General features: G+C 42.8%; 1 protein-coding gene across 2 annotated transcripts in view; it reads right to left on the reverse strand.

The window, feature by feature from the left end:
* Positions 1–4305: 4305 nt before the first annotated feature.
* The window catches only part of NTF3 (neurotrophin 3), a 122416-nt gene continuing 110787 nt past the window's right edge, over positions 4306–15934 (reverse strand). For both annotated transcript variants that reach the window (XM_068273056.1, XM_068273055.1), the window contains exon 2: positions 4306–5490. In XM_068273056.1, coding sequence (XP_068129157.1) covers positions 4675–5469 — 795 coding nt within the window. In that variant the 5' untranslated portion in view covers positions 5470–5490 and the 3' untranslated portion in view covers positions 4306–4674. The remainder of the gene's footprint in view (positions 5491–15934) is intronic.

Raw genomic sequence — 15934 nt, forward strand, 5'->3', positions numbered from 1 at the left:
GCCAAAAATATACAAAAAGGCCATGGTTCAATGTCCTTTCTCTTGAGCTTTCTCTCGGTAGATGTTTTCTCATCATACCTACAGTAGAGTATTGTACGGTGTTAGCCATCGGTAAAGGCAAAAAGTTAGGAATCAGGATGATACCATTTATTGCCTAACTTAAAGCAGACCTGAACTGAGAACCCAGGGCCGGTTCAAGTAACAATTGGGCCCTAGGGCAAAAGTAGCCTGGGGGCCCCCCAGACACCTCCGACCAAAAAGCGTCATTAAAGGCCCTTTGTTGCAGCCAAATTTCCCTCCTGGGTCCCTGAGCTGGCTGCTGACCCTCCCCAATCACCTCCCAACTTAACAAACTCTGCAGAGTCCCTGGGGAGCAACAGTTAAGATGGGGAGGGACACCTTGGGGGCCCCTACAGGCTCTGGGGCCCTGGGGCAATTGCCCATTTTTTCCTATGGCAGCTCCGGCCTTGAGAACTTCTTCTCTGTCTACAATTGATACCAATCCTGAAATAAATCTGCAGTGCGTCTTCTTCCTGCTTTCATGAAATCAGACATAGCGTTATCGTGTGTTTACCAATAAGCTGCTCTGCCGAGGCAGCCAGTTGACACAGCTGAGAAATCAAATTACACTTGTGATTAGTCACAGATGAAGGGGAATTAGAGTTAGACAGGCTAAACTCCTTAAATACATACAGGGTGCATTTGGGTACAGGGTGCACACACAGGGTGTTTTCCTTCTGTCTTATGCAAGAGTTCAGGTCCACTTTCAAAGAAAAAAAGAATAAGCTTTCACGTAATAAGCCTTCTTCAGACTCTGTTCCTGTATCTATCCCTACAAAATACACTTCCAGCATCTAACACATTATAAAGTAGTAAAGGTAGGTAAGAAAGGTAATATCAAACTTAAATGAATTAACTGCATCCTGTGTTTCATACTTTTTGCTCTTTTGAGGCTGAAAAGTTATTGGTAGATAAGGTGCAAAAACATTTCCTGTGAGAAAACTCAGGAGAAAAGTTTAACAAATCAGGGCAAACATGAGAAAACGTATTAGAAAAGTTTATCACATCAGGGTCATTGGCCCTTATTCAATTCCCTTTTTTCTTAATTTTTCTCCTAGGTGATATTTTCACAAAAATGCCTTATAAGTCACCTTGCCTTAAAGAGAATCTGTATTGTTAAAATCGCACAAAAGTAAACATACCAGTGCGTTAGGGGACATCTCCTATTACCCTCTGACACAATTTCACCGCTCCCCGCCGCATTAAATGTGGTTAAAAACAGTTTTAAAAAGTTTGTTTATAAACAAACAAAATGGCCACCAAAACAGGAAGTAGGTTGATGTACAGTATGTCCACACATAGAAAATACATCCATACACAAGCAGGCTGTATACAGCCTTCCTTTTTAATCTCAAGAGATCATTTGTGTGTTTCTTTCCCCCTGCAGCTATCTTCCACTGAAGTGTCAGGCTGTTTCTTCCTGCAGAGTGCAGACAGCTCTGCCTGTATGTAATTCCTCAGTATGTGAAAGCCCAGCCAGCTCAGAGGAGGAATTATCCAGCTTGTAAAAGATAATAGAGCAGAGAGAAGCTGCACTAATCTAAATAACACACAGGCAGTGTGCAGAGAGGGGCCTGGAGGGGGGAGATGCATCACAGAACCACAACACTGAAGAACTTGGCAGCCTTCCAGACACAGGCTGACAAGTCTGACAAGAGAGAGATAAGTTGATTTATTACAGAGATGGTGATAGTAGAACGTGCTGCAGTAAGCCAGAGCACATTAGAATAGATTTTGGAACTTGTAGGATGGAAGAAAACCGGATGACATTTTTGTTACGGAGTCTCTTTAAGCAAGAAAGTACTGTACTAAGGATTCTTTTGACTGCACCGCTTCACCTAGTTTTTGTTGTTTTTTCAGTTGCAAAATGCTAAAAAATTATTTTAAACAGAAAATGAAAAGAAAAATTCTAGGAGAAAACTTTGGTGAAAAAGAATTGAATAACAGCCCATATGCAATTAACTTTTTTCTCTTGAGTGTTTTCCCAGAAGATGATTTTTCAACTTCTAAAAAAGTACCTAAAAATAATAGTTTATGCTTGCCGGTGGTTTAATGGCATTTTATTGATAGGGACCCATATGCCATTCACTTTTTCTCCAAAGTTATCTCCAAGTTGATATTTTCACACATTGGCCATACAATGCCTTTTAAGCCACCAGCAAACAAGAAATACTCAGAATAATGTTGGCAGTAGTTTTTCACATACTTTATGGTACTTTTTTAATTGCAGAGTGCTAAATAGTTGTTTTAAAGAGACACTGAAGCAAATTAATTTTGCCCTTTTTACCTTATTATTTGCTTCAGTAGTCTCAGCACAAGTGAAACGCCGCATCCCCGCAGCAAAACGAGGGCTGCAGAGCCCCCAAATCCCTGTGCAACCAACTTGGACGTGGATTTAGCTGCGCTGAGAGGCAGAGCTTTCTGCTGGTAGCTCTGCCTCTCCTGCTGTCAATCGCCGCACGGATCGCTGCCTCTCCTGGCCCCTCTCTGTGAAGGAAGAGTGAGAGGGGCGGGGAGAGGCGGCAATCCGCCGCGATTGACATCAGGAGAGGCAGAGCTGAAGCTGAAAGCTCTGCCTCTTTGCGGAAATACCGGCCAGATTGCCCCCCGGGGATTTAGGGGCTCTGCAGCCCTCGTTTTGCGATGGGGATGCGGTGGTTTACTTGTGCTGAGAGCACTGAAGCGAATTATAAGGTAAAAAGGGCAAAATTAATTAGCTTCAGTGTCTCTTTAAACAGAAGATCAAAAATTATCTCCTAGGAGAAACCTTGGGCATATGGCCCAAGGTGTACCAAGTACCAAAAAATTGTTCAGAAAGCACTATCAAGATTATTTTGAGCATTTTCTTGCTTTCTGGTGGCTTAAAAGGCAATTTATTGACAAGTTTAAAAATATCACCCAGGTGAAAGCTCAGGAGAAAAAGTGAATTGCATATGGGCCCATGTGTTTTAAAATTACAGATTCTAGGTAAAAAAAAAAAATCCAAGTTATCCACGTTACACATTTTTAAAGAGAAACATAACATCCTTCAGTTATATCAGTGATAAAACACCCATTTTGTAATTTAATCGACTTAAAAATCTTTTCATTCAAATTTGCAGACTGCTACATTTTTTTTTTTAAGAATCGGGAAATTTTACATTCTTGAAACCATGACAAACATTTGAGGTTTGCAGTATAAAACTTTGTAAAATTCTTCTCTTCTTGCGAGGAAGTAACATTTTAGCATCCCCAGGCACAGAACTATCCTTATATTATTCAATAAGAAGAACCTTTCCTTTCTGCAGATCAAAAGGAACGAAAAGATGTTTTACTCCTTTTCTTCTGAAATTTCTGACTCGTTACGATTATTGAGACTGACGCTATTATTATTAATACAATTCTTGCAATACAGGATTGACTTTTTCCTTCAATATAAGTACAGCTTTTCTCCAAGTTAAAGGAACCCTGAAAGAGGGGTACATTGAAAATCTGGACTTTACCTGGGGCTTCCTCCATCCACCCGTAGCCCCCGAGGTCTCCAGTAGTCCTCTTAGTCCCTTTCGTGGTCCTGCTGGCAGCTCCAGTAATCCGGTGACTTTGGCTGAAGTCATGCGTGCATGTGCCAGGCGTGACATCATGCCGGTCAGGCGGTCACCGTAAGCCTCCTGTGCATGCATGGTTCAGTCTTTAGAGAAGGACGTTTACAGCAATCAGCGTGATAATGCGGAGCTGCCAGCGGGACCATGGAAGGGACCAAGTGGATGACGGGGGACCTTGCAGGCTACCCGGGGGGGGGGGGGGGGAGGCTGGAGGAATCCTTAGGTGAGTCTAGATTTTCAATTTACCCCTCTGTTTAGAGTACCTTTAAAGTTTCATTCGTATCTTTCAAAGGAAAAAAAAATTAACAAAGATAAGATTTGGGTATGTCTTATGGCAAATTCATCTTTCTTTTTGCCTGGAATTTTTGTTTTCAAATTCATACTTTATATATTTTTTTCTTCTAAGGTAGTTTAAATAAGCCTGGCAGTAACATGACCCGCTATATAGCAACATTTCATAAACAATAATATCTCTCTTGGGCTAAAATGCACAATTTTTTTAGAAATCCTTGATAAGAAAAGTCTATGTAGATAAAGAAAATTCTTATATATACAAAAGAAAAAAAATAAGTAATGTATAACATCACCAGCATCTTACCATTTGTTTTGCAATGGAAATTGTAGATTTTTTTTTAAATATTACTTTTTTTTAATTATTGAGGTAAAATATATTGAAATTGAATATAATGTGCATACAATTTTATACATCTCTGATATAGTTGGATTTGAAAAGTCTGAGTAGACAGTCACTGGCATGAAAATACTGTACGAGGAATACTGACATAGAATTTTGGGGGTCATATATACTGCTTGCAGTAGAATCAGATGTATTCCTAGTTTTGAAAATGCCCGACAGAAGGCAAAGACCTTTGGATCTGTTTGAATGGATGGGTTGAGGGGGATAAAGCTTATATAAGTTTGCTGAAATTTAATAAATAAGAACATCTTATAATATATCAACAATATAAACATTTATATGCTACATGCATATTATATAATTTAAAGTAATAATTTATATAGTGAAAAGCCGAAGCTATGTTCTTCCAATTTTCCTTGATAATGCGCAAACGCAAGATGTGTCTATCCTGATCCACCTCCATCCCGTCATTTTGCTGTTTTCAGAAGTCAGTGCCCGGACATACGTTTGGGATGTTTTACATTGAGAATTCCAGTGTTTGTCGTCAATGCCTCGACATCCATTTTTCACCGGTCTGGCGTCCTTACATTTCGTTTCGTAAAAATATTGCTTGACCGCTGAATTGCCGGATTTAATTTCCCCCAGAACAGTAACTTGGTGCCCCCGAATGTCAATGGCATTCGATTTGTCTGTGACCCATAAGCTCACGCTGTCGCACACAGAATATTCTCCCCGATGGTTCCCGTGCTCCACGTACCTTTTCCTCCTTGACGTTCTGTTGGTTGGTGTCGAATGTCCGATAAAGTCATCCATTTGATACAAAGGTGGAGGTTCCAAGGGTATGCTGTCGGTCAACATTACACGTGGTGAGTTGTACCGTCTTTGCCTTTGGTGCTTCAAGAGTTCTGCTTCCAAGGAGACAACCGGTTGGAAGTCTGGTTTCCCACTTTCCAGGCTGTCCTCAACCATATCCAAATCAACAATAATTTCTGCTTTCGGAATTGTGCTTTGCTGGTGGTTGTCCTTGGCATTGGCCACCTGCTTGGAAGCCTTATTTTTTAAAAGATCAGTTTGCATGAGCTTTATAAAGAGAGAATTCATTGAGCCTTCAGGCAAACTCCTTTTATCCATGGTGGTAGCGTGGATGCCACAAAGATAAGGAAGAAACATCACACAGAACAGGATGGACATCACCTTATTCACCTGTAAGATCTGAAAGAAGAAAAAAAATGTACAATTAAAACTCAGCTATTGGAATTCATCTACAAAATAGGCTGCAAAGATTTGAAGACAATCTTAAAGACTATAACATACGTTACAATAAGAAGGGGGGAAAAGTAGCAGTTTGCTTACATCACCAATGGCCAACCAATGGCCAATACTTCAATGGCCAATACTTTTGAGATCAGCGGCCAATACTTCTGAGAATAAAAGACACTTAAGGTAGCTGTACATATAACAATAATGTGCAGATTTGACCAAGAGACAAATCTCTCTCTAATCAAATCTGATTAGAGAGAGATCTGTTGGCTGCCCGTACACCCAGCTGGAGATTATTGTCTGAAACTTGGCCAATAGATCCAGTTTCAGCAGATATTACTTTGCATTGTCTCTGGCATTATCTGAAGTTGGTAACCCATCCATAAAAAGGTGTCAGCCTACCATCTGCAGATTTAAAGGGTCCCTGAGCTCTGATCAAAATCTCAGTTTAGCCTTACCTAGGGCTTCCTCCAGCCGGCAAGGTCTCCGGGCTCCTCTCCCGGTCCCACTGGTGGCTCTGTTAATTGGTGACTTCAGCCTGAAGAGTCCTGTGCATGTGCAGTTCAGTCTTAGAGAACCACACATGCGCAGGGCTCTCATGCCGGCTGTGATGACACATAGCGTGTACGGCTGGGGTGCCCACAGGCGACTTCTGGCCGCAATCAACAATTAACGGAGGACCAAGAGAAGAGCCAGGAGGACGTCGGGGGACCTCCTGTACTACAGGGGGCTTGAGGAGGCCAAAGGTAAGTCCAAATTGTGATTTTGAACAGAGCTCAGGGTCTCATTAAGCCCTCTACACACACTAGATGAAACTTAGCCGATAACATAAGCCTCACTTTACAGCCTGACGGATCCATTTGCCCAAGCGATTGTACAGAGCATTGCTCTCCAAACTCACCCGAGTCCCACATAACATCACATCCACAATGCTTTGTTGGTCCTCCGTCCCCTCCGCAAAGCAGCAGTAGGCTAGCGATATGCCTAAACAGTCTTGGCCCTGCATTTTTGCCCGAGAGTCGAGATTATAAAGAGAGCTTGGAAGCTTACCTTGCATTGAAGGGCTATAATTACTAGGTGATACCCAGGAGAGTTGATCCAGGGATTTATATGACTGCCCCCCATCTGGAGTCGGGAAGGGATTTTTTCCCTTTTAAGGCTAATTGGCCCAGTCCTTGTAAGTAACTGGGAAAAGTGCAGGTTCTGGATGGTGTTTTTTTTTTTTTTTTTTCTGGTTGAAGTTGATGGACGAATGTCTTTTTTCAACTAAACTAAAAATGTAACTATGAACTACTATAACCCTGCTGGGCAACATGCCTTTAAGTTTAAAGACGAAGGCTATCTTATGGCACCATCATCATGGGATGAGATTATATGGGACATACACAAAATAAGAATTTGTGATAGTTTCGGGGGGAAATCTTGCTTGGCACAGGTGTCCACTATCCACCATCCGCAGCCTACCTACAAAGTTGGACAATACTCAGTCATCTGCTTTGAAGCCAAAAAATTGACTTGTGCTCTTTTTCTTGGCCACTAAGAGGTAGAATTACTGTGGGTAGAAGGGCAGTTATGTACTGATATATTCCCTAGATTCTAAACATGTGGTAAGTAAGCATACTCTAGGGGGTTATTCTGATGGGACCAATGATAAATCCTATGTCAACAACACCAAATTAGTATTCTAGCTAATTAGGAGCAATAGTAAACGCTTAGAATTTTTTGGAAACAATTACCTTGCACTAATATTGAATATATCTTTATCAAGGGGTGCATTAGATTACGTTTACCATACCAAGGGGTACTTGGTGAGAACACAGATTCAAAAGAGGTACACACCAATACAATGTAGAGAAACACTGGACTATTGACAATTATTATTATTACTAGTAGACCTAAGCCCGTTTAAAAACGGGCTCTAGGTCTGTGTTCCCGCCACCCGCCGCCCGCGCGCCCGCTCACCTGCCGCCGCCCGCTCACCCGCCGCCCGCGCGCCCGCTCACCCGCTGCCAGCTCACACGCCACCCGCTCCACTCCCTGGCCCCATCCCCCTGTCTCTGGGTCCGTGCTGCGCACATGCGCACTGCCTTGCAGCACGGACAATGCTACACAGAGACAGGTGTCCGCAGCACGGACACTTGTCTCTTATTATAGAGGATTATTATTATTATTAAAAATATTTATTAATTGCCTGATATCTAATTAAAGAGAAACTTCAGCAGAAAGGGAAAAAATAAATAAATGAATACATTGCAAAGCGAGACATTAAGAAATAGAAGAGAGATCAAGAAATGATTGATATTCGCCATGTCGTTTGATCCACAATGAGTCTGCACGCCATCATCTTTACTACTAGCAGACAAGAAAAAAAAACTAGACAGCACCAACTGCCATTAACCACACCCACTAAAAATGTAATAGGCTAAACGCTTTTTTATTTATAGATATTCCTATGCACAGAAGGAAATACTGGTCGCTTGGCAGTTGTAAACAGCTGTTATTTCCCACAATGCAACAAGGTTCACAGTCAGGACCATGGTCATGACATCACACTATGGGAGGGGTTTCACCATATTAGCCATACAGACCCCCCCCCCTCCCCCCAATGATCTATTTGAGAAAAGGTAAAGATTTCTCATGGGAAAGGGGGTATCGGCTACTGATTGGGATGAAGTTCAATCCTGGGTTACAGTTCCTCTTTAATCTATCAAGGTGACAGTTATCAGTTATCAGCCTGCTGAATTTCATTAGCCCTGTGCAAAGTTCCTGATCAGCTCAGGGAATAAAGTATACCCAACCCGAGGCAAAGCTACCTAATGTAAGCACAGAAGTATGTTTATGCTGGAGCCACATACCTCTGTGCATTGTCCATTCCTCTCCTCCCTCCCCAGTCTCTGTAATCACTCCGTGGAAAGTTTGACTTTAGGCCAATGTCAAATTTACAGACAGGAAGAGGCGGGCTTATCACAATGTTCCCTCCTATCACCCTCCCATTTCCTCCTCTTACCCACTCCATTCACTTCTCTTAAGAGGAGGACAAGGGAGGGTGATAGAAGGGAACTTCATGGCAAAATTGCCTTTTCCTGCCTGGAAATTTGACTTTACATTACCTGACCTGTGTCACCCACCACATGGTGCCCATCCTTCTTCCGGTTCTTCCTCTTCTATTTGCACCTTATAGCCTCCGTTGTTTAGCGCGTGGCACGTGTGACATCCCATGCTCCATGCAATTGAGGAGTTTGAGGGGCAAATGGAAGAGGAAAAAACGGAAAACGGAAGTGCACCACGTGATGGGTGACACAGGACAGGTAATGTGAAAATGCGCACACGGTGGGCACATTTATACACTAAGGGGCAGCACCGGGGGTTTCCACATGTTTGTCCCTTGTCTTGTTATTGCTCACCGTTGTCAACCACGACAACCCGACATCTTGCAGCATATCTGATCGATACATGCGACTAATTTTGGCACAAAATTGGTTGAATCAACAATGGCACATCATGCTCAGCCTCTGGGCGGCACTGATATTCATCCAATTCAATAATAATGATCAAATTGGATGTTTGATCGGCCAATCAAACATCCAATTTGGCCACTCAAACATCCAATTCAATAATGTATGGCCATAAAAGGGGTACTATGGCAAAAAATTGCAACATTTAAATTATGTGCAAACATAGACAAATAAGTAGTACATTTTTTTCAGAGTAAAATGAGCCATAAATTACTTCTCTCCTATGTTGCTGTCACTTACAGTAGGTAGTAGAAATCTGACATTACCGACAGGTCTTTATGGGGGATTCTCAGCAAGGTTTTTATTCTTCATAAAGATATTCCCTAAAAAGAATTTAAACAATGATGCTGGCCAGCTTCCCTGCTCGCTACACAGGTTTTTGGCAGTTGGACAGGGCAACTGCCATTCACTAATAAACAAAACCCTGAGAATCCCCCATGAGGAAATGAGCTACTGTAAGTGACAACAACACAGGAGAAATGTAATTTATGGCTCATTGTGTGAGTACCATTTACCTACTCGTGTTCCTTTTTCAGTACATACTACACTATCTGCACTTGAAACAAAAAGAAAAACCGAGAGCCCAATATAGTGCAGTAAGTCTAACAATTGTTGGCGAAATAATTAACAGATGTGGATATACTCACAAACACGGGTTACCACATAGGCAACCACTTGAAATGCAGGTGGGGAGCATTAGAACCTGACCCCACTCAGGTTTAAGAAGTCGCTCTCTGTAGATGGAAAGAAGGGGACAGTCCCCTCCACCCAAGGTGGACTATATACTGTGCAAATTTGGACAGAGGCGCCAGGCAGGTTATTATTATTATTATTTAGTATTTATATAGCGCCGACATATTACGCAGCGCTGTACAGTGTATATATACATATATCTTGTCACTAACTGTCCCTCAAAGGAGCTCACAATCTAATCCCTACCATTGCCATATGTCTATATTATGTAGTGTAAGTACTGTAGTCTAGGGCCAATTTTAGGGGGAGCCAATTAACTTATCCGTATGTTTTTGGATTTCAGGTTAAAATGATCTAAAAACAACTAAAAAGGAGGAGTACAGGTGGACTTACCTCCTGAAATGATGGACAATCGAGATTGTTCAAATCGCAAATAACAATTTGCGATTGTTACAGACAGAGGCGCATTGCCACTATTGGACCTTTTTGAGCTTGCACTCCTTGCCTGATGAAGCGGATTATACCTGCGAAACGCGTTGCGGAGTGCCAAAATAAATTGTTATTTGCGATTTGAACAATCTCAATTATCCATCATTTCAGGAGGTAAGTCCACCTGTACTTCTCCTTTTTAGTTGTTTTTAGATCATTTTAACCTCCCTGGTGCCTCTGTCCAAATTTGCACATACTACACTATCTGGGCTCCCGTCGTTTCTGTTTTTATTTTTCAAGGTGCATCCTATCTCTCAAATCGAGATCTACAGAAAGAACCGTCCATGCCACAGATCGATGGGTTTTGTTCCCGCATAAATTTGTCATATAAAACACCCTTCATCTAAATGTGTGTAAATAGTCATTGCTTTCTGAAAGACACGTGTGAACATGTAGACACAATATTGGCGTTACTCTGCAGTGAGGGGTTGGATGTAACACTTGCGGATATTTTTCCACAAGTATCAAGTTTTGGTTCCCGTAGGCTAAGCTACGCTTCTCGCATCGCTGGCTGATCCCCACATTAACCATGTTATGGTCGGATTTCTTCTCTTAGACAGGCATATCAATGGCAGCGGCACAGTGGGCCAGAAAAAATGCACGGAATTTTAAAAAAACTATTCTCGTTGTTAGGTGGCAAATTATTTGCAATTATCTCATGGCAAACCGTAGTCAAGAGACCTTAGAGCTAGAAGCAATAAAACCGATTGTACGATTGACGTCACATCTGCAGTGAGGAGATAATGTCATTCAAGACCACCATTAGAAATTTCTGAGCCCCACACTGGGCATACCTACTGGGCCCCCCTCATGCCAAATCACAATCTGCAGGAAAAAAAAGCTCTTTAACCACTTGCTCTCCCTATGACGTTAAAATAAGTCTCTGCACTCCCCTTGCTACAAAATCTTAGATAACACTGTTTATTTATCTCTGACCTGATCACATCACTACAGAGTTGTAAAACAATGACAGCAAATTCCTCTCCTCCTCCAAGGGAATTCAATGGCAGAGTTAATTAGTAAACAAGTGTAAAATACACGTTCCAGGAGCAGACAGTAGCAGATTGTATACATTACTTGTTACATCTAATACATTATCAAAACAAATTAACTGTTTAAATAAAGAGGAGGGATAGACAAATAAATTGTGTGGGTTTAATGTACAATAGAACTATTTACATTAAAGCTATAATGTATGAAAGTGGATTGAGTGTGTATTCACTTTTTTCCTTATTTTCCTTTTAAAATGCATAGAAAATAAGGTAATTACTAATCCCAAATATCAGCCACAAAGCCTTATTTGTCCTGAAAAAACAAACAAACAATATATAGATCATTTAGTTATGATCATTATTGGTAAAGTTATTGCCAAAGTAATCACAGCTGAGCTGAACTGTGAAAATTACCAGGGTAGTGAAGTGGTTAAAGGCCTGAACACACAAACACCTTTGTGTCCAAGTGGTGAGCTCACCCTCTGCCAACAGTCTCAGCTTCGCTCATGGGGAAGGGGAGGAGACTGAGGTAAATAATAATGAGAAGATGCACTCATAACAGGGGGGGGGGGGTGTCAGGAGGTCTGTGTGAGAAACAGCAGGAACATGTCTGTGTGCTTTGCTGGTGCTATTATTGAATGACATTTAGAATCTATATTATACCAGCAAGCATCACCCTCAGAACTTGCAGCTCTGGTCAAGTGTCTGATAAGTGCCTTCATCTGCTTCATGTTAGGGCCCCCTGGCCAGGCCCCAGAATCCCTCGGGCCCCATACACATCTCTCCTCTGTGATGCTCTAAAGGCGGCCCTGTTAACATCATCTTTGATTTATAGTAAGCACTTCTTACTATAGATTTCATACACAGGACTGCTACTACTAAAGAAGCCCACTAAAGGTAGAATTTTCAGAAAAGAATCGTCGGAGCGATCAGATGAATGCGATCGGAAATAAAATGTCGTAATACATCGATTATTTCACCATCAACAATCCAATCTGTGCTTTCCATCCATCACAGCCAATTGAAAAAAAAATTCCGATCAACTAAATTGTCGTCAAGCGATTAACACCATTAAGGTGCCCATTATCGGTACAATCTCTCAGACAATCAACATCACGATTATTTTGGTCTAATTGGATTGCTTATCATTTTGCCTATGGTTGGTGGGCCTGAACGATTCTTTCCGATTGATCGCAACGATTTGAATCAGACGGTAAAACGTTCAGGAAAATGTGATACTAGACAATGTGCACTTTCCATCCGCATTGCTGGTAAGGAGGTGCTGCGGTTCGCCACAAAACGACAATTTTGTAATCCGCTGCCATGTGCACATGGCAACACATTCAGTATGAACTTATATATTATTACCACCTGATGGCAGACAATAGAAAAAAAAAGGACATGTTTACCAGATTAGTACAGTTCTTTAATATTAGTCAGGATTCTCACATCCCAAAGTAGCTTAGCAAATCAGACATTGGGATTTTGTGGTACTGGGGGTAAACTGAAGAGGCACTGCAAATAGTAGACAGAACTACATTATTCAGGAGACCCAATTTTACATTATTTTTCCTGGTTTCAGCATCAGAAACAATTCCTATAACTACATATGACTGTAGATTGACATGTAGCCCCACCCACCAAGTGGTGTTTGGCCTAGGCTATGATGTCACAGCACTCTACTCCTGAGGACTCTAAGGGCTCGTCTCCATGTAGCGCGCTTTCAGCCACGCTTATGGAAAGGCGATCGCAGGGACATCAGAGTGTGCATAGCTGAACCTCATGGTCGCCTGCATTTCGGGGCGATTGCACCCGCGATCCCATTCAGTATAATGAATGGGATCACAAGCTGCATTTTATAATGGAAACGAGCCCTAAGTGAGCAGAGGTTGTTTCTACTGACTTCAGAACACACAACAAGCATTCTGCAGGATTGCACTTTACAGAAGTAAAGATGAGACCACCTGTGATAAATTCCAGACCCTAAATCAGGGAGAGGAAAGATTTTACAATGGATAAATACAGACTAATTTATGAATTAATATTGTAAAGAAATAAGCAGTTTTATTATTGATGTTATTTTCACTCCGGTTCCTCTTTAAGACAAGAAATAACACTCGTGGGAGAAGCTGGCAGTGCTTCTCTCTAACCTGATTTTTTCTAAAGGAGCAAAGGCAGCAAATGGTGTCAATGAAGGAGAGGGGAAACTTATAGGACAAGCTAAGGATCTAAAGTTCAAGATATCATAGCAATTTTGCCTTGTAATAACAGAAAAACAACAACCACTGCAGTCATAGCCATGTCTCCTCTGCCGTTTCCTCCCTCCAGTCTGATGATGATAACACATTTCTGGCCCTGCTCCAAGTCTTTTGCAACTTTCGCATTCTTGTTTACAATCTAATTTGCAGCCTGACTGGCCTTGGATATTTATGAACCAAAGTGCGGAGCGACTAAAGTCAACATTCGCCGTGACTTCAATGACAGAGATAACATGTGACGTTGGAGTTTTCAGATTTCTGAGCTTCCCCAAAGGAGCCAAAGCGCTTAATATAGCCGCCCAGCGATGGCAGAAATGACGCTTTTGCGAAACACTCGAGATACAGGACGCTTTTCCCGGCGTCGTCCTCAGCTGAACCGCGTCCTTGTGAGTCGGGCGGTACTGCGATGAAATGGAGGATTTAGTAATTAGGTCCGCAGGGTGTACTCGGACCATGACGGGCGTTTTGACGTTTGATCACAGATGGACGCGGTCGTAAGACACTCAGACTGCATCAATCCACACAGGGACGGTTTCCAAAAACTTTTCCCTGACTTTGCAGATTTATGGAACACTGTACTGATTTAAGATCATTTTTTTGGGAGTGTTTACAAGTTTAGATAAACCATTAATATTTTATATTTTGTGTTAAAAATGCAATTTAAAGAAGAACTCTAGAACCTGTTTATCCCATTTCTTTTCTTCCTTCCCCTCCCCCTGCTCTCCTACCTAAGGGAAGGGCCCCATTGCCCATCCTCTACCCCCTTCTATATCCACAGCTGTCCTCAGCTTGAGTGGGGGAAGGGGAGAGACCACACTGCTCCCCACCCCCTCCCCCCAGCCTAGCACCCCAGGCCTGGCTTCCTCCTCCATGGAACAACACAAGAGAGATGTACCCTGTAAGTCTTATCCCACTCAAACAGCAGATAGAAAAAAAGGATTATAGGCCTGTACCCACTAGCGAACACAGCAAATCCAGCGCAGGAGGTTTGGGCGCAGCCGGCGCCACCATAGACCATAATAGGAATTACAGCTATAGCGGCGCACAGGGAGTAACTTCGGTGCCGTCAAAAGACGGAGCTGAAATTGCTTTTAAAACACTATAATTTGGCTGCCAGCAAAAGCTGGAAGCCGAATTACATTATTCCCCACCATCCACGTGGACCTGGAGGGGGAATAGTAATAAACGCCGCCGGGAACTTGTGCAGCAGCAGGATAAGCCATATACCGGCTGTATCCTGCGCCCAAGTCTCCCGACAGTGAATTCTCTCGGACGCCCCACTAGTACTACACAGTTTTACTAACAAACAACGATAGGTGGTGCAGACTATACTGTATGTGATACTGACCCTGAAGGTGGCCAAACACGAGCCACTCAACCAACTCTCACTACAGGCGCCCTCTAGAGACAAGTAAAGAAAGCAATAAGGTAAAGGGTAAATGACTTAAGGTGTCCATGCCTTGCAACAGCAGGGGTGTATCTGGGCAATATAGCGCCCATGGCAAACACTGGCATTGTGCCTCCCCTCCCAACACCCCAAGATTAGCACTATCAAGGTGATCCCCCATTTAGAAGTATTAGGTAGACAGATGTACCCCTGAAATAGTTTTAGATAGCAAAAAGTACCCCCAAAAGTACCGGGTAGAAAGGCCCACCAATACTAATAGGTAGCCAGACGTGCCCCCCAGTATTATGCAGACAGAGGTTCCCCCAGTATCAGGAAAGAGGTATCCTCCCCAGTAGAGGTAGCCAGAGGTTCCAAGAATAAGTAGACCCCCCGCGGCCCCAGTGTAGGTAGTGATAGGTGTCCCCAGAATAAATAGCCCCCCCCCCCAGTGTAAGTAGTAGGTAAGTAGTAGGAGTTGTTCCCTTTCCCCCCCCCCCCCAGTGTAGGTAGTGATAGATGTCCCCAGTATAAGTAGCCCCCCTGGTGTAGGTAGTAAGAGGGGTTTCCACTGTGCTTTTCCCCCACCCCAGTGTAGGTAGTGAGAGGTGTCCTCCCCTATCCCCCTAAGCTCCTCTTAGTATAAGTAGCCCACCTCCCTCTCTCCCCCTGTTAGGGCATTGCATTGGTGTCAGTGAGCTCCATTACTCACAGACCTCAGATCAATGGCGGCACACTTCACATGCAGGAAGTGACCAAGGATGTCATTTCCGCATATGAAGTGCTCCGCGGTCACTGTTTACCCTCTCTCTCTCTCTCTCTTCGGTCAGTGCTGATCTGGGGTCTGAATGATGGGAAGGCATGGGAGCAGACATGGCAGCACAGCGCAAGGGCAGGCATGGCGCCTATGGCATGAGCATGACTTCACCTCTCTAGATACGCCACTGCGCAACAGACAATATTATTGCAGCGCGATGAAATGATATTCCAATCACATTGAGTGCAGTGTTGCGGGTTCCGATGAAGTAATATACATCATGCAGTCCGTTACCCTGGTAACCTGTG

Source organism: Hyperolius riggenbachi, chromosome 3, assembly GCF_040937935.1.
Source record: "Hyperolius riggenbachi isolate aHypRig1 chromosome 3, aHypRig1.pri, whole genome shotgun sequence".
NCBI lineage: Eukaryota > Metazoa > Chordata > Amphibia > Anura > Hyperoliidae > Hyperolius > Hyperolius riggenbachi.